Here is a 26,941-nt window from a genome sequence, read left to right as displayed (position 1 = left end):
TCATAGTAAAGAAAAACTGAATTGTACTTCAGAGAGCTAACATGATTTTAGCTTATTTTAATTATTGTCAGAGATTATTATTGTGTCTGCAGATTATTTCCTGATGTATTTTTGTATTATTGTGTCCAAAAAAAATGAAGTAGAAGTCGTGAAATAATTCCCCAGAGCCGCCGTGAGGTCTTCACACAGAGCAGAACTCAAATACATTCAGATCATGAAAGACACAAAAAGCATCAAATGTTCATATTTTAGAAGCTGGAACCAACAAACGTTCAGCACAAATTTCAATAAAGTCGGCAATTCATTTTACAGACTTCATAAGTCTAAAATAATGATTTTTTTATTATTTAAAAAATATAAAAATGTAAGATCAGAATGACGTGTTGGTATTAGTGTTATTAGTTTTCACGTAAAATATTATTAGTGGGACTTTTTTTTGGTTAATTACTTTGATAATTTGAACATAAATCCATCTTCACCTTACCGTCAAATAAACGGTCAAATAACTTAAATTAAAAGCGTGACATCATCTCTGGCGTGGGGGGGGGGGGGGGGGGGGGTCTCCAGTCTACTCGTCGGGGGAGTAGGCGCGGGAGTCCAGAGGGGGAGACGGGGACCGAGACGGAGGCTCCTCCTCCTCCTGCAGCTCCACCGAGTTCTCCTTGATGGTGCTCCTCCGGCTGATGCTCCCTCCCAGACTCAAGCTCCTCATGCTGCCACCTCCACCACCACCACCACCTCCACCACCACCGCTGCTTCTGGTACTGGGGCTGCTGAACACCGCCTCACCGCCGCCACGCCTGGGAACACCCGACACATCAGGAGGAAGATATAGAGAGGAGGAAGAGGAGGGTGAGAGGGAGATAGAGGATAGTTGCAAAGCGGGATTTTTTTTTTTTTTTTTTAAAGTTTTAAGCTCCTTAAATGTTGCAGCAGGTGTAAACTGAAGGAAGTTAAAAAGCCCGCTGAGGAAGAGGAGAACATTCCCAGGAGGCTTTTGAGGACAGTTTGCAGATCAGTAGTGTCTGAGGACACGAGAAGGAGGGAGAGGAAGTTTAAAATCACAAATCATCTCATGCTTTCACATTTATTCTCTCAAAACACGACATGAGTTTAACCTCTGAACCCCAAAACACAGTTTCTGGACGTTTTTCACTGTAACATAAAGTTCTGCTCCTCTGTAGAAACAGAACCACCATAGAAGTTCACTTCCTGAAGGTCAGTCAAAGTTTCTCTGATTTCTTGTCACATGACTGTTGGTCTCAGATGAATCAATCATGACTTCACAGTTGCGCTGAAAAGCTCAGAATTTTATGTTTTTAACACAATCTGGTTAAAGTAAACTCTTTATTTGTGGCGAGACTTTAAATAAGAACATGTAGAATAAAATGTTTTTGATGAAATATCACAGTTTAAAGCTTTGTTTCGGCTGTTTTTAGTGTTAGTCGCACATGATGTGTTCAAGGACCGCTGGAAAGATGAACACCAGATGATTATGGACAGTTTGAACAGCTCCTGGCTGTGATAAACAAGTGTTTCCATCCTGCCATGCGTGTTTTGGGGTTCAGAGGGTTGGTTCACACAAAAAGTGAAGCGAACAGAGACGTGAATTTGTGCTCAAAATTCATTGGTGCGCGTCGTAATATTTGAGTTTGAACGATTCCTTGATTAGTTGTTAGCAGCAGTTTGTCCCATCGGTACCTCAGTTTGCTCCTCAGTGAAGACATGTCTCTGCTCAGAGCGTCGTTGGCCTCCGTCGCCTCGTCCAGCTCCCTCTGCAGCTTCCTGCGAGCGGCGGCGACGCGCTGCGCCTCCTCCTCCGCCTCCTCCAGCTGGTGCTTCAGCTGCTTCACCCGCACGTTGCCCTTCTCCGCCTGCAGGGGAGCACGGAAAAAAACCCCAAAAAAAACGTTTAATGCGGCTGAAAGCGTCACGAGCGACGGTGAGATGTTGATGCTTCCGTCCTCAGTCACCTGGTCCTTGAACTGCTGCGCCTGTTTCCTCTCGTCCTCCATCTGCATGCTCAAGTCCTTCAGCTTCTTCTCTCTCTGACGGAGGTTCTTAGCGTTGGACTGACGCTCTCTACACGACATGAACACAACACAGTATTCATCAGAATATTCATAATATTTGATAAATAATTGTCACATGTATTTAATGACTAAGTGGGTAAAGTTTATCGATATATTTTCCAGTCACATCTCCGTTTCCCAGCATGCACCAGTACCTGCTCTCCATCTCCAGCTGCTCCTCCACCTCCCTCAGCTTGGCCTCGAGGGCGGCGATGGAGGCCTTGAGTTTGGACCGGCCCTGACCCTCCACCTCCTGCAGTTTGGCCTTCAGCTCTCGGTTCTGACGCTCCAGCTGCTGCCGGGACCCCTCCCTGCTCTGAGAGGCGGAGCGCTCCGCCGCCAGCTCCGCCCCCAGCTGATCCACCTACACAACAGACGTCAGGAACACCCCCCCCCAAAAAAATACAAGAACAACTCTAGTCCCCATCCGGTCCGGTCCGGTACCAGAGAACCTACCAGCTGCTGGCTCTTCCTCAGCCGCTCGTTGAGGCTCTCCACGTTGGCCTGTTCCTCCTCCAGCTCCTCCTCCAGCTGGCTGATCTTCGTGTCCAGACGACGCTTCTCATCCGACAGCAGCGACCTGAACCGGAGGAGAAAATGAGAGAAAAGTCCTTTTTTATTAGCTTTTACACTTACAAGAACTAATCAACACACATGTGTATATATACACACAGTATATTTATATAGACACTGTATGTATTTGTGTGTTTATCACATTAAACTCCTACTTTCCGGAGGAGTTACTGGCCAGCTCCTCAGACAGCTCGTCTCTTTCCGTCTCTGCCTGCTTACGAGCTCTCTCAGCTGCTGCCAACATCTGGAAGTCAATGTTTATGTTAAATTAACGCGTTTGTATCACAACTGATTGGGAAACAAGGAGCTTTTATTTTGAAACTGCAGCACCTCGTGCAGCTGGACGATGTCGGCCTCCACGGCCTTGGTCCTGCGCTCAGACTCTCGGGCCGAGGAGAGGACCTCCTTCTGGGCCGCACGCGAGTCCTCCAGGTCCCTCTGGAGATCCTTCACCTGGCCCTGTGAGGAAACAGTTTAAACTCGTCTGATTCAGGTCCACGCTGGTTAACCGCAACTCAGTAAGATGTTGGTGCCAACAACGCATCGGCCCGGCTGACCTGGATCTTGCGGAGCTGCTTGACGGCTTCGTCGCGCCCCCTGCTGGTGGCCTCCAGCTGGTCCTCCATGTCCTTCAGCTCGCCCTCCAGCTTCTTCTTGCTGCCCGACATCTGACCTCGCTGCTTCCTTTCCTCCTCGAGCTCTTCCTCCAGCTCACGCACCTGGCAGAGTGACGGCCGTTTAGACTTCTATACAACCAGAGGAGTCGCCCCCTGGTGGACACTAGAGAGAATGCAATAAATAAGAAAAGACACGTGTGAGACCTGTTTGAGGAGCTGCTTCCTCTTCTCCTCGCCCAGCTCATCGCGGGCGTGCAGCTCCCTCTCGTGCTGCGCTCTCAGGGCCTGAGTGTTGACCTCCAGACGCAGCTTGGCGTCCTCGGCGACCTGCAGCTCGTCCTCCAGCTCGTCCATCTGCGTCCTCATCTCGTCCACCATGGCCTCCAGGCCCCGCTTGGCCTTGTCCAGGTCGTGGACCTGAAAGGAGATATGACATCAGGAAAACGTCGCCTGTAATCAAGTAAAAATGTATCATTTGTGTTCAGACGTTTCCTCTTACGCTCCTCCCCACGTCGTCCTTGGAGCTGATGAGGTCCTCCATCTCTCCTCGGAGGGCCTTCACCATCTTCTCCGTCTCGTCCAGAGCGTCCTGGTTCTCCTCCAGCGCTCTGGCCAGAGCCAGCACCCTCGTCTCCTTCTCCCTCGCCTCCGCCTCCGCCCGGTCGCGCTCCTCCGCGAACTTGCAGGACACGGCGCGCTCCTCCGCCAGCATCTGATAGATGAAGAAGACCACGGCATGGTAGATGCAAAAGGAGTTTTGGAGCGTTAAGGCAGTATTAGACTGGTTTAAGACAGTGTTAGACTGGTTTAAGGTAGTATTAGACTGGTTTAAGGTAGTATTAGACTGATTTAAGGTAGTCTAATACTGGTTTAAGGCAGAATTAGACTGGTTTAAGACAGTATTAGACTGGTTTAAGACAGTGTTAGACTGGTTTAAGGTGGTATTAGACTGATTTAAGGTAGTCTAATACTGGTTTAAGGCAGAATTAAACTGGTTTAAGACAGTATTAGACTGGTTTAAGGTAGTCTAATAGTGGTTCTGAAGCATGTTAATGACATACACACATACAGTGATGAGTCTAAGATGGGAAGGACTGTCATTATAACCAGGGTGTGCTTTGCAGTGTGTTTATGTGTGTGTTAAAGGTGAGCTGGACGCAACAAAAGTATCTTCAGACCTGATCAAACTTCTTCTGCTTCTTCTCCAGGTTGGACACGAGCTGCCGCTGGCTGTCCAGGTCCATGAGGACGTCCTCCAGCTCCTGCTGCATCCGGCTCCGGCTCTTCTCCAGCTTGTCGTAGGCCGACGCCTTCTCCTCGTACTCGCCGTTGGCCGCCTCCAGCTCGCGCTGCAGACGCTTCTTCCCCTCCTCCAGCATCTCCACCGTCCCGGACATCTCGTCCAGCTTCTTCTTGTAGTCGGACAGCTGATGGGAGGTGAAAAGGCGAGAGCTCGGGTGAGTTTGTAACACCGCGGGTTTGTCTCCCACCCACCGTCTCGTGACTTGAAGTTACTGACCTGCATGTTGAGGCTGGAGACCTGCCTCTCCACGGCGCGCTTGGTCTCCGTCTCCTCCTCCAGCTGCTCCATCAGGCTGTTCCTGTCCTCCTCCATCTGACGGAGACGTCCGGACAGGTTCAGCTTCTGACGGGTCTCCTCCGACAGCAGCTCCTGGAGGAGACGGACGAGGAGAGGAAGGGGTCAGTTTGACGGCAATGCCGGTCGGACCGCGATCTTGGTCCAGACTGAACTATCTCAGAAATGAGTGACGTTTTGTGCAAACATTCATGGTCACCAGAAGATGAACCCCCTCCAGTGCCGTCATGAGGTTTACAATTGTGGGTCGGAGTGAAATAACTGGACAACTATTGGATGATTTACAACAAAATTCAAGATCCCTAGACAATCAAATTCAATGACTCTGATGCAAGAAGATGTATCCTCACAGCTTGAGTGATTTTCTGTCTTTTCCTTTTGAGTTGTTTCTTGACAACTATTGGATGGATTGTCGTGCAGCTTAGAACATTCATAGTCTCCAGAGGAAATCCCTTTGATGCCTTGACTTTTCATCTTGCGCCATTATCAGATCAAAAGTTTTGTCAATTACTGTTTTCATAACTTCTGATATTCCCATCAGCCTCCATCATACCAGGGGTTTGGTGCTAATTAGCAAATATTAGCATGCTAGCCTAACATAACACCTGCTAAACATGAGCATGTTAGCATGCCGCTGTTAGCACTTAGCTCTACACAGAACTACAAAACAGAACTACAGCTCAGTAAACAGGTGATTATATCTGCGGCGTCCCTCACCTGAGCGTCCTGGAGCTGTGAGGACAGACTGGAGACATCTTTGCTCAGCTTGATGTTCTTTCCCTCCGCGTCGTTCAAAACACTCGTCACACTGTCCAGCTCCATCTGATGAAGACGAGGAGAAAGAAAAGGAGAGAGAAGGAGAGACGGAAACAGAAGAGAGGTAGTACAAATTTAATTTTGTCCTACATTCTCTTCTCACAATACATATATAATGTATACGTTTCTATGTTCATTTTTACGGTGTTTCTGTGTAATTTCATTAGTATTTTAATGTTTTTTCCTTGTTAATCCATTAATATTTTTACTGTGTTTCTGTGTTAATCTATTAGTATTTTTACAGTGTTTCTGTGTTAATCTATTAGTATTTTTTACTGTGTTTCTGTGTTAATCTATTATTATTATTTACGGTGTTTCTGTGTTAATTTATTAGTATTTTTTACAGTGTTTCTGTGTTAATCTATTAGTATTTTTGATGGTGTTTCTGTGTTAATTTATTAATAATTCTATGACTCACAGTCATCTTGGAGACCCGCTCCCCGAGCTCGGTCCTCTGCCGCTCGCTCTCGTTGAAACGCGAGTGCAGGTCGTTCAGCTGACCCTCCACCTTCTTCTTCTTGTGCTCCACGTCCTGTTTGGCGCCGGCGAGGGATCGCAGGTCGGCACTGAGGTCTGAGGACTCCTTCTCCAGAGCCTGCTTGGCTTTCTCCAGACCAGCTCTCACCTGGATGGAGAAACGTGATGATAAGCGAGTGACAGACTTCACCTCTGTAAAATGTGGTTTTAAATTTAACAGAAAAGAGCACCGGTCACAACACAGCAGGCCTGAGGGAGGAAGTTTAAGCTTATATAAAGTTAATAATAAAATTACAAACAAATACAATAGTAACAAGTTGGATAATCAGTTTATCATATAGATAATTAATTCAACTAAAAATGCAAAACATATGCTGGTTCCAGCTGGCCAATGTTAAGATTTGCAGATTTTATTTTGTTTAAAATTTAAAATGTAAGAGTTTTGTGCTGTTGGACCTAGAAACAATTCATTCAACTCTGGGAGGTTGGAAGGACTTTCATATAACTTGACATTAAAAAACTTTTAATACTAAACAATTAATCTAAAAAAGATGAATCAATAACGAAAATAGTCACTAGCTGCAGCTCTAGTCCACATAAAAGCTAAATAATAAATGTATTGAGTATTCAGAGTAACAGGAAAAAGATGCAATTGTCGAATTTTTTTTTAATAACATTTGTAATTTCTGTGATGCAACAAAAATGATCCAGAATTCCATTCATGTCTATTGTATTGAAGTGAAGGCATGAATCTCAAAACGTCAAGACCAAAGTCAAAAAAATAGAACCCATAGGGAGGAATGGTTTCATGTGTTTGAGTTTCAGAAATGTCCACATATGTATGTATGTATGTATGTGTATGTATATGTGTGTGTGTGTGTGTGTGTGTGTGTGTGTGTGTGTATATATATATAGATACCCTCTTGGCCTGCTCCAGCTGCTCATTAAGCTCCTCCACAGCCTGGCTGTGTTTCTGTCTCAGGTCCTGGACTTGGTTCTCGTGGCCCCGTCCCTCGTCCTCCATGGCTTTCTTCAGCATGGCCACTTCCTGCTCACGCTTCGCCCTGTCGGTCACACGCCGTAAACAACGACATCATCACTGCCACTCATCCGATAGAAACGCGACCGAGAGGTTTGGGTTACAAACCTCCGCTTTTATGCAGACGACACCGTTATTTATGGTTCTGTAGCATCTTGGGAAAGAAGCTGTGTGACTTTGACAGTCTTGAGTTTAACACGGTTATTATCACACAACAATCACCAAGCCAAATTCCCTGTATGAGCAAACGTACTGCTATAAAGCCACTCTAAGTTATATTTTAGTCTTAAATGTGTCAAAATGTACGTAGTTGTGTTTTTTTTCTTAGGATTAAGAAGTACATAAAGTCCTCTAGTCTAAAGCCTATGCAGAGGTCTACTAAATCATTTAGGAGCAGCCACACACTTTCCAAATTTTGGAAATAAATGATGAGAAGCTGATACGATACTTTTAAGTACGTTTGTGGCTCATAAGTCAAAGTTTAGGACCATTTCTTAAAAGTGTTATTCTTACTGACGCTGCTTTTCTGTTGATTGCAACTTGTTTCTGCTACACTTCTTTCTGTCGATCGTCAATTAGTCGTTTTTTATGCTGAATTACTTTTTTCAAAGAAACTAATGAACACATTTCTGGTAAATACAACATTTAAAGTGATGCTTTTGTGCAATTCTTTCTGCAGGAAACTCAGTTTTACATATCTAGTCGACTAAGAACTTCTTTCCATAAACACCAATGAGAATACATGCGGACTAATGAGAGGTCGTTCAAACATTCGTTGGTACGGACCGAAGCTCCTGCTGGGCGGCGGTGGTGTCCAGGCTGTCCTCCAGCTCGGTGCGGAGAGCGTTCAGCTCCTCTCCCAGATCCCTCCGAGCCGCCTCCACCTTCCCTCTCGCCGCCCTCTCGGCCTCCAGGTCCTCTTGCAGCTCCGAGATCAGAACCTCCAACTCCCGGACCCGCTTCACCGCCGCCCCACGATGATTGCACTCCTCCTCCAAGCTGTGGACGCAAAAATAGGTTCCGATGTAGTTTCTAATAGCTTCACATCTGACTCTTTTAAACTCCTCCTGGGAGAAGATACTACATCATGTTACATCAAGTTTAGCCCATTTATTTATTATTTAACTTGGCGATGTTGTTCCCCGCTTACCGAGCCAGTGTGGCCTGGAGCTCCTCCTCCTTGGCGGCCAGCTGGGCTCTGAGTTCGGCTAGTTGGGCCTGCAGGTCGGCCTGCTGCTCCTGGAGGTCGGCAAGCTCCGCCTCCACCTTCCTCTTGGCCTTCTCCATGTCCTGCCGGCCCTTCTCCTCCTTCTTCATACGCACTGAAGGAGACAGTGAACACACATAAGAACGTTTGGTATTAAAAACTCCTGGAAATCAAAAGATTTATTCTTAAAGGGCCAGCGTTTGGGATTTGGCGCCATCTAGCGGTGAGTTTGCAGATTGCAACCAACTGAAACTTCTCACGTGGGCCAAGTGTAGAAAACACAACAATTCTTATTTTCAGGTGATCATTATCACCTGATCATACTATTAATAGGAAAACATTAAAAATATTGAGTTCCATTTCTAAATCTCTATAAATGCCACACACTGTACCTTTAAGAAGAACTTATCGGAAACATTAACTATTTAAAATCAGACAAGATTCATTGTGTTTATTATACAATATTATATTTGTTTTATCAATTAATTAAGATTTTTTATATAAGGAAATTGTACTTCAAATGAAAATCTTCTGATTGACAGTTTTGGACTCATAAGTCCAATGTTAAAAAATGATCAGCTGCATTCTTCTATTCATCCAAACAGAAGTGAGTGAAGGCGACTGGAGGCCAATAAAGATAGTGTTTTGAGTGTTTTGCAGACTGACCCTCCAGGTCTGAGATCATGGACTCGTGTTTGGTCTTGAGTTTGGTCAGATTCTTGGACTTCTCCTCCTCCTCTGCCAGGTTGGAGCTCGTGTCGGCCAACCTCTCCTCCATGAGCTTCCTTTCCTTTAAAGACACGAGAGGACACACGCTGGAGTACACCGTTAACGTTAAAAAACACCACGAAACACACCGAACTCTTCTCACCTTCTGCAGTTTGTTGTTCTGGTCCTCCATGATCAGAACGTCCTCCTCCAGTTTCTTCACTTTTCCCTCCACAGCCGCTTTCTCCAGCTGCAGCTTCTGACGGGCGTCTTCTTCTTCTGCTATGTGCGCCTCCATCAGCTGCACGGAACACACCGAATCAAGTTAAAGACGCACATTTACTCAACGGTACTTTACTTAATATTCCTATTTCATGTGACTTTATACTCCACTTCATTTCAGAGGGAAATATTGTTCTTTCTACTGTCAGATATGAAACAGATTAGAGAAGCAAATCCTCATATTTGAGATGCTAAAAGCAGCAAACGTTTGGCTTTTGTGTTTGATAAATAATTACAAATCAGTAAGTTAATAGATATAATATACTTATATATATATATATATATATATATATATATATATATATATATATATATATATATATATATATAATACTTTTTAAATCTGTTTCATGTCATTGTAAATATGATTTCTTTTAGTTGTGTTTTTCTTTGTATTTTCTAACATTTTTTTGACAAAATAATACATAATTAAGAAAAGAATAAATGAATAACAATAAAATAACAACATAATAATAACAATAACAACATATATTCTTACATTTTATAGAGTAAACAATAAGAAAAAATAATGAATACATAAAAAAATAAAAATAAAAATAATAGTATATTTTCTAACATTTATAAATAACAATGTGTTCCCACCTGCAGCTGCATCTCCATCTCCTTCCTCTCGTGCTGCAGGCTGTTAGTCCGGTCCTCCTCCTCCTCCAGACGGGCCTCCATCTCGTGCAGCACCTCCTCCAGCTCCTGCTTCTTGGCCTCTATGCGGACCCTCATCTCCTCGGCCTCCGCGTACAGCTCCGTCTCCGCCTGCAGCTTCGTCTCCAGCTGGACGCGCTCCTCTATCAGCTTCAAAAACAGACCTCTGTCACTTTGAGAACCTTTCAGATATAAACACTAAACGAGGAGATGAGAACGTGCGTTTCTCTCCACCTGGGTGTGTTTCTGGGTGACTTCCTTCAGCTCGGCCTCCGTCTTGATCGCCACCTCCTTCGCTGCCTTCAGCTCCTCATCTTTCTGACCCATTTCTTCTTCTTGTCTGGTGACCTGCAGCAGCGGCTTCACCTGCACCACCAACAGTTAAACACACATGATTCATGAACTTAGTTCTTCTCATATCCTCACCACCAAAAACTCTGCTTAAAAAACCCAACACTTTAAGGGTTTATCTGTGGCCATGACACAAATATTCAAATATTAGCCTGCTAACTTTAGCATTAGCCGAATCACAGCTAATGTTAGCATGCTTAAGTTACACCAACATGCTAATAATATATTCTATTTGCACCATTCTACGTCTTATTGTTGGATTCTCCCTGGAAAAACATGAACAACAACAATCTGAATCCATTTCATCGTATTTCACTTCCAGTCATTTTAGTTGTCGTTGCTTCATTTGCTTTCAAATTGAACTGCTTTTTATTTTCTTATATTTGTATTTTGTATGTGTGTGTGTGTGTGTGTGTGTGTGTGACCTTGGTGAAGAGCCTCCACCACTGCCAGTTCTTCAGCTTGAGGTAACAGGCGCAGTTCCTCTGGATCACCTTCATGGCGGTGAGCTGCTGCTGACGTTTACTGAAGGCCCTGAAAATAAATTAAAATATTATTATTATTATAATAAGCAGCAAGAAGTGGAAGAAGTACTCTGATCTTGTATTCAAAAGTAGTGATACTACAGTGTATAAATACTCTGGTCCTGCAGGTCAAAATATACTTATAGTAGCAAAAGAAAAAGTACTCATGCAAAATAATATATATTTATTATATCACTGAATTATAATTATTAATGTATTCATGTTAGAATAACTGGAGAAGGTGGATCTCATTTTAATGACTTTACATACTACTGTGTAGCTTGTGAATCCTCCCCATGATCAATAAAGTTTTATTTTAGTTTTATTTATTTTTTGAGTTTATTTTGTATTATTATAGAGCAGGAAAAGAACAGTATTTAACTCTGAAGTACAGTGGAGTAGAGATATGTAATAGATATGTAACTTGTGTACTTGAGTATGTGTACTCTTACTTGCGGGCCAGGAAGCCTCTGGCTTGAGCCTGGAAGGCGATGATGACGACGGTGAGTTTGAGGTCCCGCTCTTCCTCCAGCTGAGCCAGAACTCCCGTCCTGAAGAACATTTTACTCTGACCGATACGGTACAGGTTAGTGTCCAGGTCCAGGTGCTTCACCTGAGGGGGGGGGGGGAGAGAGGGAGGAGAAGATTAGGAGTGGAGGGGAAAAGATGAGAGGAAACAAAAAGGAGAAGAGAGTGAAGAAGAGGAGAGAGGAGGAGAAGAGAGGAGGGAAGGAGAGTGAAGAAGCAGAGAGGAGAGGAAGAGAGGAGACAGAAGAAGGAGAGGGGAGAGGAAAGGGAAGGACATAAAAGGAGAGGAGGGAAGGAGAACAGAGGATAGGAAAGGAGAGGAGGGAAGGAGAACAGAGGATAGGAAAGGAGAGGAGGGAAGGAGAGGAGAAGAAAGGAAAGGAGTGAAGAAGATCAGAGGATAGGACAGGAAAGGAGTGATGAAGAACAGAGGATAGGAAAGGAAAGGAGTGATGAAGAACAGAGGATAGGAAAGGAGAGGAGTGAAGGAGAGGAGAGGACAGGAGAGGAGTGAAGGTGAGGAGAGGAGTAAAGGAGAATAGAGGATAGGAAAGGAGAGGAGTGAAGGAGAGGAGTGTGATCAAAGAGAAGAATCAGATTTCTTTATTTTCAAGTCATTTCCTGTTGATCAGTTTTTGTTACTTTTGGTCATCCTCTCCACTCAACAGTATTGATAATATTATAATAATAATACTGTTGATAATATTATTATAATAAACTATAATACTGTTGATAGTATTATTATAATAAACCATAACAACGTGTTCTGTTCTCACCATCAGACAGCACGCCTGCTTCCCGTCCATGAAGCCCTTTGGGATGGCGTTAGCAGCCAGAATCTCATATCTACAAAACAAGAAACTCTTTACTGAATATGAATATGATTAATACATACAAAACTAGAAACTCTTTACTGAATATGAATATGATTAATACATACAAAACAAGAAACTCTTTACTGAATATGAATAATAAATAAAAAATTAACTCATCCCAGACACTAGACATTAAACTACATGTGAATTAAATGGTGATTTCCGTTGATAGTTGTGGTTGTCATAGTTTTAAATGTAGTATTAGGTACTCCATATGACTGCTCTCTAGTGGTCACATTGAGAAACTACAACACTGCATTTAAATTAATGGCTCAAACACTGTTAATAGCCACATCACCCACAAAGATGATGCTTTTTATTAACATGTATATCATGAAACAGTTCATGTTGTTAGATACAAGATTATAGTATATTATAATTACATATACAATCACCATTAGTGCAAACAAAACTATGAATATGTTCTTCAATATCTCTAAATAATAATAATAATAATTAAAATAATATAAAACAAATAAATACATAAATAATAATAATATCGTAAATAATAACAAATATTATTATTAATATTAATAATAATAATAACATAAAACAAATAAATAATAATAATAAAAACCAAATACATATATATAAATACATAATAATAGTAATAATATCATAAATAAACAAATACATATTGATAATAATAAATCAGTGTGAATGTGGTCTCAGACGTTTCCTCACCTCTGTCTGAACTCCTGGAACACGATGCGGTTGGGGAACCCCTGCCTGCAGATCCGGATGCCCTCCAGCACGCCGTTACACCGGAGCTGCTCCAGAACCAGGTTGGAGTCCATCTTCCCCGCCTGCAGCAGAGCAGACTCAGTTCTCTACCTGCAGCTTCAGCTCAAATCAAATCACTTGTTGTGGGAACGTTTATGGAGACAAACTCAAGGGGACACTAAAGGGAAAAACATTGTCTTTAAAGAGTTTATTTATTTAGCTACAACAACACGTCTTCTTCAGACTAGAGGAAATAAAACATTTATTTTATACTTTGTTTGTTTACATCTGTAGATTTCTCCTAAATTCACCAAAAGCTACCATTGCATAATGCCTCATTTGCATATTTAAACATATAACATTTCAGAAAACTTGTGACACAGAAAAGAATGACCTTAGTTTAGGCAGTGAACTGGTTCCACGGTGATATCCATGAGTTAGATAAGTGTACCCGCCCACCTCACGCCCCCCCCCCCCTCATGTGGATGTAAAGCTCTCACCCTCTTCTCGTGGTTGGGGATGATGCAGCGGACGAAGTTGGGCTGCGTGTTGTGCAGCGTGGTCATCAGCTTCCCCAGAGACTCCTTGTACAGCTGGCCGACCGTGCGGAACATGCCCTTCTTGGATTTGGTGGGCGCCGAGCTCTCCGACATCTTGGTCATGGTCTCCAGACCGACCACTCGATCCGCTGAGAGATTCAGAAGCACAATGTGGTTACTGACGTTTAGAGAGAGAGAGAGAGAGAGAGAGAGAGAGAGAGAGAGAGAGGACGTGGAGACGCCAGGACTCACCGTCTTTCCACAGGTCCTGGATGAAGTTGCTGGAGGAGTTGTTGAGCAGGGTGGTCACGTTGTCGTTCAGAGGGTCCATGTTCTTGGTCAACCAGCTGGCAGCATTGTAGTCCACCTGGAAGTAAACAGAAGTTACTTTAAAAACACCTCACACGTATACAGTTTCATTTCACTGAAGTTTTTATCTAACAACAAAGAGAAACAGTACATTTGTTGGGGACTACTTTCAGCGGCGGATGTATCCACAGGCTGCTTGTGTGAGTCCTGCAGCCTGCAGGGATGCTCACCTTACCGGCGTAGTGCATCACAGTGAACATGAGTTTATCTTTGTGCTGTTTGGGTTTGGAGAACTTGACGTGACCCGTGTGGGTGTTCATCAGCTTGTCCACGAAGGAGATGTCGGTGGCTTTGGGGAACCAGCACTCCTCGTCCAGCAGGGCCAGGATGCCTGGAGGGTTGTTCTGCAGGACCGGGGGGGACACGGAGAGAACCTCTTTTTACTGTTGATCCCCGGTGATCGGGGTTCAGGTAAAAACATATCTGGTGCTTATTGAATATTGTAAACAATTTGAATTCAGTAAACAAGAATTAGGTTTAAATTAAATCACTGAATATGTTCTTCCATATCTCTAAATAATAATAATAATAATATTTTTATCAACGACAACAACACTCATAATGTAAAAATAATAATAATAATAGTAATAATAATAGTAATAATATCATAAACAAACAAATAAATAGTGATAATAATAAATCAGTATAAATGTGGAGGCAACATAACCACCAACAGTTAGGTTGAGGCAACTAAACCAACAGTTAGGTTGAGGCAACTAAACCAACAGTTAGGTTTAGACAACTAAACCAACAGTTAGGTTTAGACAACAAAACCAACAGTTAGGTTTAGGCAACTAAACCAACAGTTAGGTTTAGACAACAAAACCAACAGTTAGGTTTAGACAATTAAACCAACAGTTAGGTTTAGACAACTAAACCAACAGTTAGGTTTAGACAACAAAACCAACAGTTAGGTTTAGACAACTAAACCAACAGTTAGGTTTAGACAACTAAACCAACAGTTAGGTTTAGTCAACGAAACCAACAGTTAGGTTTAGACAACGAAACCAACAGTTAGGTTTAGACAACGAAACCAACAGTTAGGTTTAGACAACGAAACCAACAGTTAGGTTTAGTCAACGAAACCAACAGTTAGGTTTAGACAACGAAACCAACAGTTAGGTTTAGACAACTAAACCAACAGTTAGGTTTAGTCAACGAAACCAACAGTTAGGTTTAGACAACGAAACCAACAGTTAGGTTTAGACAACGAAACCAACAGTTAGGTTTAGACAACGAAACCAACAGTTAGGTTTAGACAACGAAACCAACAGTTAGGTTTAGACAACTAAACCAACAGTTAGGTTTAGACAACTAAACCAACAGTTAGGTTTAGACAACTAAACCAACAGTTAGGTTAGTCATTAGTCGTCTCTTTCTGAAGTGTAACTTCTAGAGCGCCACGATGCTTCACAATTAAATCAGTCAAACATGTCGGGCCTCAGCCCGTCAACCCACCGGCCTCTCGATGAGCTCGATGCAGGGCTGCAGGTCCAGGCCGAAGTCGATGAAGTTCCACTCTATGCCCTCCCTCTTGTACTCCTCCTGCTCCAGGATGAACATGGTGTGGTTGAAGAGCTGCTGCAGACGCTCGTTGGTGTAGTTGATGCAGAGCTGCTCGAAGGAGTTGTCCTGAGGCGGGGAGACGTTGAGAGACGATTAGAGAACGACACGGTGAAACAGAAAACAACAGGTTTGGTGTCGGTTTAAAGTCGCTCACCTCAAAGATCTCAAAGCCGGCGATGTCCAGGATGCCCAGGAAGGAGGACGACTGCCTCTTACTCTTGTCCAGCGTCTTGTTGACTCTGGCCAGGATCCAGCGGAACAGACGCTCGTACATGGCCTTCGCCAGAGCCTCCACCGCAAAATCAGCCTGCATGGAGAAAGTTTAGGATTCATTCTCGGATGTTTGTTGTTTTTTTTGACGTAAAAGGTGATACAACAAACGGGTTCCACATCTGGAGGTCTGGGTCGCCGCTACCTGCTGCTTGGTCTGCGCCTTCTGCACCACCTCCCTGCCCACTTTGATCCGAGGGGTGAGGATGGCGCGGGTGAAGTCGGTGACGTTGATGCCCTGCAGGTGGCACACCTTCTGTGCAGCTGGAGAGAGGGGGTTGATGGGTAACAGGAGACAGAGGAGGTCAGACACACCGGCAGAGGGTTCATCCACAGAGCCGACGTTGGCATTTTGGATTTCTTATAAAAACGGTTACCGGTGTTGTCGGGCATCGTCGCCTGCTCGCTGTTCCTCTCCTTCTCAAACTTGACGTTGCCGAGCTGCAGCACCGTGGACACCACCTTCAACATTCCTGCAGCGAGGAAGAGGAGGGAAGGTATCACAGATGATCTTCCAACAACACACAGTGGACGCCCAACATTAAAGTTTAAGAACACCTGGTGGGGATTGTGAACAGCTGCACTGAAGAGGAAGTGAGCCAATAGGAAATATTCAGGGTAACAGGAAGTCTTCTTTGTGACCATGCACTCATAGGCTACGGTCGAAAAAGTCACAAAGTTACTTAAATTTCCTGAAGTATTTCTCTTATATTCCTGCATGTCTTCAGTAGAACAATAACTTGGCCGTATGGAGCTGGTTCTGGCAGCAGGTTGTACCTATCCTCTCCTCCTCGGTGAAGCCCATGATCTCCATGGCCTCCAGAGTCTCAATGAACATCTCGTCGTCCTCCTGGCCGGAGATCTCCACGTGGCCGGCCACCAGGAAGCGATAGCTGCTGAAGTCCTCCAGCAGAAGCTCCTCTAAAACACACACACAGCAGATAACATCAGCCTCATGTTTCATCTTCAGTCTTCAGATTTTTGGGATGGTGAAAGAAAAAAAATAGTCTGGATCCTTGTAGACCAGCTGCTATAACAAAACAAAACGACAAAAACAATATTTATCTGCCAACATGGATCGTCAGTGATCCTCAGTTGGTTTCAGGGAATCTCTGATTTTTTTCCCAGAGTTTAGTGTTATGATCGGTTTCACCTCTAATATCTGAGTTTTAGGGAGTTGTAGTTTTTCCTTTTCATATTGAACCAGTCCAAACTGGACCAAACACTCCCGAGTTCTGGACGTTCGGGGATAAAACCCGACTCTGGAGAAGATCGTGTCCAACCCGTGTCACACAGTGACTCTTCCCCTGCTCACCCTTCAGCTTGTCTTTGGCTCCCGCCACCATGTAGTAGAAGATGTGGAAGGCTCTCTCGGTGTTGCCCTGTCGGATACAGCGAGACTTCTCCAGCAGGTCTGAAGCGGTCAGGAGAGGGTTAAGCAAGATAACCAGGTCTGCGTTCATGTTAATACTTCAAACACAGTGGATCATATATATGTATATATATATATATATATATATATATACATATATATATATATATATATACTCTTTATCTAAAAGAGGATACAGGTGTCGATGTTGGCCCCGACCAAATAGCCGGTCACGTCGAAGTTGAGCTTGATGAACTTTCCCTGTGGAGACGACAGCAGCGAGGTGAGACACCGTTAAACGTCGAGAGAATCTCAAACCGCTTTAATAAAAAGAAACTCACGAATCGAGAGGAGTTGTCGTTCTTGATGGTTTTGGCGTTTCCGAACGCCTCCAGGATGGGGTTAGCCTGCAGCAGCTGCTTCTCCAGCTCCCCCTGCAGCCCAGAAACAAGACCACACACACGGCAGAGTACTTCTCTGTGTTTCCACTTCCACTCTACTACATCTTTGTAACTCCACTATAATTATTTTAATTTATGTTCATTTACAGATTCAGATTCTTAAATCAAAATATAATCTAAACTATTATCCGATTCAAGATTTATATCGTCACTCCTGTGGAAATTGCAGTCAATAAAAAAAAAGACAATATCGTACAATAAATATAATATCAATAGTATTCTGCATATTGACAACTTTTGGTACTTTTTTGTGATAAATTGTATTTATTTTCAAGATCCCTCAAAAATTAACAGTAAAAAAATAAGACAAAAATTTAATTTAATAAAATTAAATAAAAAAATAAAATATATATATATTTATAGGACATATACACATCTTACACACAACTTTTTGCCAATATTTGTGTACTTTTAAAATGTAGAATGCAGTGCAGGACTTTTACTTATAACAGAGTATTTGTAGTGTAGTATTGGTACTTTTACTGAGGTAAAACTGGATACTTCCTCCACCCTCCGTACAGTACACATGCTTCTGTATGAGTTATTATTCTGTGTATTTAACGGTGAGCATGCACATGGCCATGCAGTACATGTAGAGCAAGAATCAACGATGAATCAAAGGTTCTTCTACTCACGTAGGCGAGAGAACCGGCCTGCTGCTGCGGCGGCTGCAGGAAGGAACGTGAAACACAAAACGTTAACAAAGTGTTTATCTTCCTTTAATTAGCTGCTACAGTTAGCATCATTAAATATTAAATATATAGTAAAAACATGCTCCACCTCGAACAGCTGCAACATTAAAGTCAAACTGAAGATTCAATCACTTCTTACAATTATTGAGTTAAATTCATAAGACGTGATGAACAATCTCCCTCATTGAAGTTCATTGTTGTGGAATATTGAACTTATTATTTGTAATCTGTTTGAATAAAGTCACGATTGTGTCTGCTGGTTTAATCTTGAAGCGTCTCGATGGCGTTTCCACTCACAGGGTTGGCGTCCTTCTTGCCTTTGTGCGAGGAGGCGACGACGGCCAGGTACTGAATCACCTTCTTGGTGTTTTCTGTCTTCCCCGCTCCGGACTCACCTCTGGGGGAGGTGAGGAGGGAGGAGGTGAGGGGGGAGGACACAAGAGATGGAGGATGAGAAGAGAGGGATCATAAGAGAGGACAGATGGGAGAGGAGAGACAACGATGTTAATTCATGGTTTTTAAGCAAAAAACACCAGTTTGAATGACTTAAATGTGAATATTTGCTGGTTTTCCTTCTATTCCATGATAATAAAATGAGTATTTTGCAGTTTTAACCTCCTTTTTGGACAATAACAATATTTTTAAAGCTTTTAAACATTTCATATTTCTGTTTTCTGACATTTTACAGAACAAACAAATAATTACAAAAAATGAACTGAACATAAAGCCAAGAATCTTTTAGGGTTCAAGTTTCAATGAATGAATGTAAGGAAGTGTGTGTGTGTGTGTGTGTGTGTGTGTGTGTGTGTGTGTTCACATGCATAGCACGGTGTGATGGAAAAAAGTGTTGTTTAGACTCACGTGCAGAGAATAGACTGATCCTCACGGTCTGTGGAGAGGGAGGGATGGAGGGAGGGAGGGATAGAGGGATGGAGGGAGGGATAGAGGGAGGGAGGGAGGGATAGAGGGAGGGAGGGAGGGAGGGTACAAAGAGAGAAATGATGTGAAATGTTGACTGAGCTGAACTCATTAGTTGAAGCCGAGCTGAACACACCAAACATGAACTCTGCAGGCGGATACATGAGAGCAAAACAGCTCTGGGATCTCGTTCGGAGGGAGATTAGCCTCCATCACTCCCGTGGTCTAAAAATAGCAGGTGGATGCAGAGGCTCCGCCGCTGTGATCTGGTCTCCCGGCTCCATGTATGGCCATTCTGGGGCCGAATGGAAAGAACGGAGTTGGTCTGAGGTCACCGGCGGACCATCCGGAGACCCGACGGCACGCTCCGAGGCTTCAGCCGGGAGCTGCTCGCTGCCACCGTTGACTTTAATTTTGTAACTTTGATTTGGTGTGTGTGTGTGTGTGTCTGTGTGTGTGTGTGTGTGTGTGTGTGTGAGAGATTGAGACCATAAACTCATGTTTACAATGTTTACTGAGGGAATAAATCAAGAGAGAAGTAGAGTCATTTTAGACTAGACTTCTATACAACCAGAGGAGTCGCCCCCTGGTGGACACTAGAGAGAATGCAGCTTTAAACACATGAATCATTGACTTCACTTTTCAGAGCCGGAGGATTTTCACTCAGGTGACCGCTATTCATGTCCCATGTAAAGCCAAAAGTTACTTTAAGTTACTTTAGTAACCAGCAACCAAAATCATCTTTATTTACTATGCATTCTGTTTCTTTTTTGGCAAATGAATTCATGCCTTTACTTACTTGAAGGCATTAACCAACTGTTGTGCTGAACGAACATATTAATAATATGGTGCACAACAACACAGAGGCTATGTAGTCCAAAACAAAACAGAAAACTTATTTTTTACACCTTTCCACCTCGGCAAAGTCACAGCAGACAAGATCCACTCCTTTCTTTCTTACCTTTCACAATAAAAGCCCTCAACATAAATTTTAAATGTTGTTTATTTGTCTCGTGAACACATGTGTGGACGCTTCAGTCAGAAAAAAGCAGCCAAATTGAAGCTAAGAATTATGATATTTCTTCAAAAAATTAAGCATGAAAACTTAAGGATTCCCTCTGTTAAATAAGAACCTGACAGCAGCCTGATGTATATTGTATAGTGGTGATTACACGTATTATATAACCGTCACCTTGCATCATGTTCCTGTAGGCGTTGTCTGTGATGGAGTAGATGTGAGGCGGCACCTCGTGGCGTTTCTTGCCCTTATACATCTCGATGATCTTCTCCGAGTAGATGGGCAGCATCTTGTAGGGGTTCACCACCACGCAGAAGAGACCCGAGTACGTCTGTGGGAGGAGACCAGTCACTTTACAAGTGGTCCGTCTGGTTTGTTCATGACGTTAAACTTATGGGAAGCCGAAAGTGACATTAAAATGCCTCTATTTTCACACAATTTCTGTTGAAAATGACGCTTTTTGTGGCGTTTTTAAACAAAAAAGTGCCATTTAAAAGCAGTCAAAAACACTTGCATTGCTTTGGTCTGGTTTTAACCTTGCTTACAGAAACTTTGGGTTTACTGGCTGTACGAAACAGAAGAAGGGGTTCATTACCAAAAGGAAAAATGCTGCAAAAAACAGCGTTCTTAACATAAATCGTGTGAAAATAGAGGCGTTTAATGGTACTTTCCAAATAAAAACACACTATGTAAGTGGTGCATTAATAACTTTGTGAAGCACTTTGGTGCAAAAACGTAAACACACAAGCGCGCATGTATACACACAAACGTAAAAACATCTCACACACAAATACCTGTTTGTTTTGGGCGATTTTGTTGTTATTTTTATACATTTATTTACGTTTACTTCATTAATTGTATGTATGCTTTGCTGTGCTTTGGTAATATTGTATCTTCAAAGTTTTGTACGGATGGCAAGTGTGTGTTATGCAGTGTACGACTGTGAGGATGATTGTATCTGAGTTTCTCTATCATTTATGATTTGTTTTTTTGTTTGTTCATGTAGTTATTGACACCATGAAGGCTCTGGAGCAAAAACCAGTAAGTAAATAAATAATGTGTATTGATTTACAGGTAGTAACTCTGCAGAGAGAGAATCACGAAGAGCTCCACAAGACACAAGCAAATAATAAAAAAGACAACAACAAACAATAAAGCAGATCAAATCAGTCAGGTGGTTTGGAGTTAAAGATTACAGCCTGCAGCTCATTTGAATCCAGATTCAAAACGTTCTTTCAGACAATTCGTAGTCTGAAGAAACTGAAAATTAAAAAATGTCTCCTATGGGGGATGTTCGAGATGTCTTCATCATGTTTACATGTCTGCGGTCGACATTTACAGTCTCAAACAACCGACACGGGAATTTGTGAAACCTTTCATCAATTTAGACGATCAACAGATAATCAAAAGGCAACTATTTCAACAATTGATTCTTTCTTTTTTTCGCAAAAATTTCTGAAAAAGGAGGCAGAGACAGCTACACCCCCGCTCTACATCGATGGAGCTGAGGTGGAGCAAGTGAACAGTTTTCAAGTTCCTGGGAATCAGCATCACCAACAACCTGACGTGGTCCTCACACATCTCCATGTGAAATTATATTAAAAGACAGAAGTTTAGTTTTTACTGTGTTTTTCGTCATTTTGTTGTACAATGACAATAAATGAAACATTGAACCTTTTTGTCTTATGTGAATATGTTGAGGTTTGAAAAATCTACTTTAAAATGTCGTAATTTTTTCATTATTTTCTGACAATCTGTAGACCAAGAAATTAAGCAAACAATCTAGAATATAATCAGTAGATTAACTGATAACTGAAATAGCTGCAGTAATTATCTAAATCGGCATTTAAACATGCAATATTTATAAAAACCAGCAGTGTGAAAAGTGACCAAATCAACTTCAGTATCAGGATACTTGAAATAACATATGTAAAATCAATACATACACATATAACACAAGCCTCTCAAACTGTGATATTATTCTTGAATACGTTGTTTTTTTTTAATTGCACAAACTTTACAGTTTGTTATAATTTAAGTTTAGATTAAGGTTGCTATAAATACATGTATTTTTTATATTTACTTGACATTATCATCTTCCAGAGGGTCACGGCTCATATTCAGAGCGTATCAGCATTTTTCTTGGCCGCTCAGTTACTGTCTGCTCATATATGGACTGGAGGGACTGGAGCTTCAAGGCACTCTGTATTAGATGCATCAGCGTGGATTTTAATTTTACATCCCCGTACCTTATTAGACTTTGTAAGACGGACTGAAACAATATAAAACATAAGCTGTTGATCCTCCCGAGTACATCCTGAGTCTATGTGTCTGCACACGGCCCCTAAACACGGACTTTTACGCCTGAATCTGGTGAACGTCAGGTGCTTTATGAGTGTTTTTACTGCAAAGTTCTCCTGATGTTTAGATTTAAGACGCCCTGCTCTTCTGTCTGTTTTCCACAGACACAAAGTCAGCTTGATTTTCATTTAACCTTCATTGTTTCACTTTCAAATACAGCGTTTTATGCGTGTAGACTTTTAGAAAGGAGAACACCAAGTCGTCCGCAAACAACAGTAGGTACATTTTAAAAAACTGTTGAATAGAAGGTATGTTTATTAAAATTAGAGTCTAAACACAGTATTTGAGTTTATGTTTCTTTAATAAATGTACCTTTTGGTTTCTTGATGTCTTTAGTTGCATGTTAGTTCTCTTTTCACTTTCTTCTGCTTGAATGTTTCACTTTAAAAACACCTACAATCATTTCTGAAGCGTGTTTTCATAAGTACCTCAAAGGTGAGCTGTACTTGAACAATGAAGTACGTAACTTCTACAGCATCTGGATGATACTTTGATTTTACAACTTGTGGAATTGAAGAACTTTATAGCTGCTATTTATGTTCATTTATCCGCAATATTGTTATAATTGTGGTTGTGGCTTTTTTATTGTTAGTTTAACTTATTATACACTTAATAGTTTTACTCTTGATTTTAATCTTATGTTGTTGTAATGTACTTTATTTTAGTAGATTTTTAATCTTTAAATTATATTTAGCTTACGCTTATGCTATTCTATTTTACACTGGTGTCAGTATTTCTTCATATACACATAATACGTAATACTCTGTTGTTTTTTCTTATTCTTCTGTTGTAATCTTTGATCAATCTCTGACACAAGAATTTCCATCAGGATTAATAAAGTTTTGTCTTTTCTTTCTTTCCTTTGTTCTTCTGAAGGACTAACGAGTGATTTTATTGGCATATCGCAAAAATCATGTTTTATTGTTGTGTGTGTGAGAAAAAGACAATAAAGATATGTTTCCAAAACAAATGGTTCAGGTTGGCGTTAGCTGCTAAGGAATGTGTTGCGTGTGGGTTCTCTTAAATACAGCAGTATAAACACATGTGTGTGTGTGTGTGTGTGTGTGTGTGTGTGTGTGTGTGTGTGTGTGTTCCTCACATAGATCAGGCTGGAGAAGTATCTCTCCCGCAGGTTTTGGAGGACGGAGGCCTCGTTGAGGAAGGTGAGGGCGGCCATGTCCTCCACCTTGCTGAACTTGGGCGGGTTCATCTTCTGGATGTCGTCTTTGTTCACCGTCACCTTCTGGCCGTTGGAGAGCTGCACCAGCACCTGCAGCCACCAACACGCACTCGGTAAAATGACCCATAAACATACACGTGTTGATGACCAGCAGCTCTGTGCTGTTTCTTTATGTTTGCAAGAACTTTTGGAAAATTGTATAAAAAGAAAAACTGAATAAAACAAAAATTCAAACCCCGCCTGGAATAAGATTACATTTATTAAGACCAGTTGTGAATGTTACGTTTCTCTTAAATGTACTTTGGGTATGAAGACGGTAGATTTACATGAACTTATAGGTAAAGTACATCTTTAGGGTGATCAGTTGTACTTGTTGCCTCCTTTTATTTAAAGTCCCAGTGATGCAGAAGTTTAACAATATTTGAGCGGTTTGAAGGTAAAAGAGGGATTTACATTAAATCCTTTGCATTTCATTGCACCGCTAAAAAGTGGGCGGGCTTAACATGTAGCATGTAGCAGAGCTACAGAGGACTATTTATATTCATTGATGGATGAAGTTCATAATATTATTTTAGCTTACGTAAGCACACGACATTTTACGTTTTACAGGAAGAATTTAGATTTTGATACAAAAACACAAACAAATAGATTTTTTTTATAAAAAGTTTTTTGCATATATTGTTAAATAGGAGGACAATATGACCGGGGATGTGATCATAAAATTGTTAAAAAGATAATTTATCATTTAATCAAGAGTTTAAGCTTCATGTATCTATAGAGCACTGCGTCTTTATGGACTACTCCATTGTGATTTGGGGGAGGGGTGTGCGTCCACTTACACCCAATAAATACAAAGTCTTTTTCTTTATACATAACATTCACTCTATATTGTATCAACAGGTAATTTGTTATTAGCATCTCCTCTAGTAAATAATAGTTAAGTATCGTGGTCTTAAATCATTTAGTTTGTTGTTGTTATTTAACTATTAGTTAGTTTTAAACTCTGGTTTTGTCTATAAAACTTTAACTGTAGTGAACTTTTAGCATAATTGGACATCTGAACTGTTCGGTAAAGAGGAGTTTACACACCCTGTGTAGTCTGTTCTATCGGTACCATTAAAGCGAGTTAAGTCATGTGACCGCAGCAGCATCACGACCTGACAATGACGTCATCGTCGGGCGCACGTTACCTCATCGCCCTTCTCCTCCTTGATGCTGGCGGCCTCGAAGCCCTCCCTCTCCGACGGCACCCACACCATCTTCTTGGCCGACCAATCGGCTTGCGCCACCCCGCTGTTGCGAAAGTCGTTGTCCAAGAAGAGGAACTTGCTGTCGTCGGCGGCCGGGTCAGCCATGTCGGAAGAGTCGGTCTGAGGCTCGGCGGGGTCGATCGGTTCAGTCGGTTCAGAGGCGGTCGGGCTGACGTCTGGGTCGTCACTGGAGACTGGGTCGGCCTCTGACCTCGGTTTGAGCTCTGGCCTGCAGACAAATCAATCAAACGCAGAGTTCATTGGATGAAACGACGAGTCCTCAATGAGGAGACTCCAGCTCATCGCCGCTCTCAGCCAAGAAATAGTGCGACGTAACGGGTTAGTCATTTCGTCGCCTTTGGACGAAGCCAGGCTAGCCCTTTCCCCCCCCCCCTCTGTTTCCAGTCTTTATGCTAAGCTAAGCTAATCGTCTGCCGGTTGCAGCTTCATGTGGTATCGATCTTCTCCTTTAAGTTGAAGCAAAATAACCAATAAGTGTTTTTCCAAAATGTCAAACTACTCCTTATAGTCTCTTAAATTAATCCTAATTAACTTTTTAAATCTTTAATATTTCTATAAAGAAATTGCCTTATTGTCCGTTATATATTTTTACCATTTAATACTTTATTGAAACCACTTTAAATGTTCCTTTGTGTATGAAATGTGCCACACAAATAAACTTTCTTTGCTTTAACTTAATAACTCATAAAAAAGAGTTGTTTAAAGTCTTGAGGGCCTAAAGAAGCTGAACTTTAACAGAAAACATAAGTAAAGACTTTGACTGTTGTTGTCAGATTTGAATCATTTCTCTGTAACTTTTTGTATTTATTCCTAATTAAGCGACAAAAGTTTTGAAAAACAAAAGTCCTGCGTAGACAGAGCTGAAAACTCTTCAAATTTGGATTCAAACAGACTTATTCCTAACGTCCAGCGGAGGAGAATAAAACAATCCTTCGCATCGCCACACAGAAGACAAACGAGCATCAATAAAACACATTTCTTTCTGACTCTCAAACTCACTCAGATGAGCTGCATTTGGTTTCAGTGGCAGATTACTGCAGATAACGGCCTCTGAACATTTCCCTACGGCCGTGCGATGAGCTACTTACTCCCTTATCCTCGCCTCTGCCTCCTCGCGCGGGTCACAGGGCTGCTTTGACCTCCCATTGAACAGCAGGCAATAAAAGATGAAAAGCAGCACACAGATAACCCCTATAATCAAACAGCTCGGCTGCCACGCTGCAATGCCCATGTTTGGCTAACCCTTTGCTCCTGGTAGCTTTGGTAGCCCAAAGAGGGGATGCTAGGGACTTAGCAGGCATGCTACCTTATAAGGTGCAGCTCTATGTGTCCAGCCAAGCTTACCATTTACACCAAAATGGTGACATGTCACAAGGTGCGTCCATGTGTGGCCGGAGCAGGTATGTGAGCGGGAATCAACAAGCGGCATCTCTTAATGGACATTTAACACATTTACTGAGAAATGTAACGTCAACAAACTACATTAAAGATTAAAACATATAAATGTTTAAGACTTCAGGGTGATGCAGCGGAATGCTGCTTTTGAATTAAACTTAGTTTGTCATATCTATTTTATTACTCTTCTGCAGCAAACATAACACATAATGCTCTAAGAGTGACAGAAATATGACTTTTAGGTATTTAAGAGCTATTTTTTAAAGTTATTTTGTATGTTTAAACAATATTAATAGCCTTAATTGAACATATATAGAAGTATATTAATATCCACCTGTCCCCTGTATATTAAACATGTTTTAAATAAGGTTTATAACATATAGTAGAATAAAGGTCTTCATACTCACTGTGCAGTGTTTCAGCCCTCAGTGCAGGATGGAGGCTCAACTCCAGGGAAATGAGAATATCATGTCAGGTAAA

At 42.0% G+C, this 26,941-nt stretch overlaps 1 protein-coding gene across 1 annotated transcript; it reads right to left on the bottom strand.

Annotated features, from left to right (window-relative positions):
* Positions 1-558: 558 nt before the first annotated feature.
* On the bottom strand, positions 559-25,150 carry LOC137883975 (myosin-11-like). Its single transcript, XM_068725592.1, has 42 exons — positions 24,986-25,150; positions 23,715-23,885; positions 20,429-20,585; positions 19,180-19,207; positions 18,616-18,715; positions 18,262-18,294; positions 17,507-17,599; positions 17,363-17,426; positions 17,109-17,207; positions 16,571-16,714; positions 16,171-16,266; positions 15,939-16,057; positions 15,678-15,830; positions 15,416-15,589; positions 14,128-14,301; positions 13,841-13,955; positions 13,550-13,737; positions 13,011-13,132; positions 12,228-12,297; positions 11,376-11,536; positions 10,825-10,933; positions 10,283-10,414; positions 9,992-10,198; positions 9,270-9,407; positions 9,065-9,188; positions 8,342-8,513; positions 7,978-8,190; positions 7,072-7,216; positions 6,094-6,300; positions 5,577-5,681; positions 4,782-4,934; positions 4,441-4,689; positions 3,762-3,974; positions 3,467-3,679; positions 3,203-3,364; positions 2,976-3,104; positions 2,801-2,889; positions 2,529-2,652; positions 2,228-2,436; positions 1,974-2,082; positions 1,702-1,874; positions 559-800 (listed from the first exon to the last, which is right to left on the bottom strand). The coding sequence occupies exons 1-42, from the start codon at positions 25,148-25,150 to the stop codon at positions 569-571; spliced, it is 6,033 nt and encodes a 2,010-aa protein (XP_068581693.1). The 3' UTR covers positions 559-568.
* Between the last annotated feature and the right edge of the window lie 1,791 nt (positions 25,151-26,941).

This window comes from Cebidichthys violaceus, unplaced genomic scaffold, assembly GCF_023349555.1.
Source record: "Cebidichthys violaceus isolate CVI_PGR_0920_01 unplaced genomic scaffold, fCebVio1.0.p SCAF_36, whole genome shotgun sequence".
Taxonomy (NCBI): domain Eukaryota; kingdom Metazoa; phylum Chordata; class Actinopteri; order Perciformes; family Stichaeidae; genus Cebidichthys; species Cebidichthys violaceus.
The sequence above is the reverse complement of the archived record's forward strand: the minus strand, read 5'-3'. Positions and strand labels throughout refer to the sequence as shown.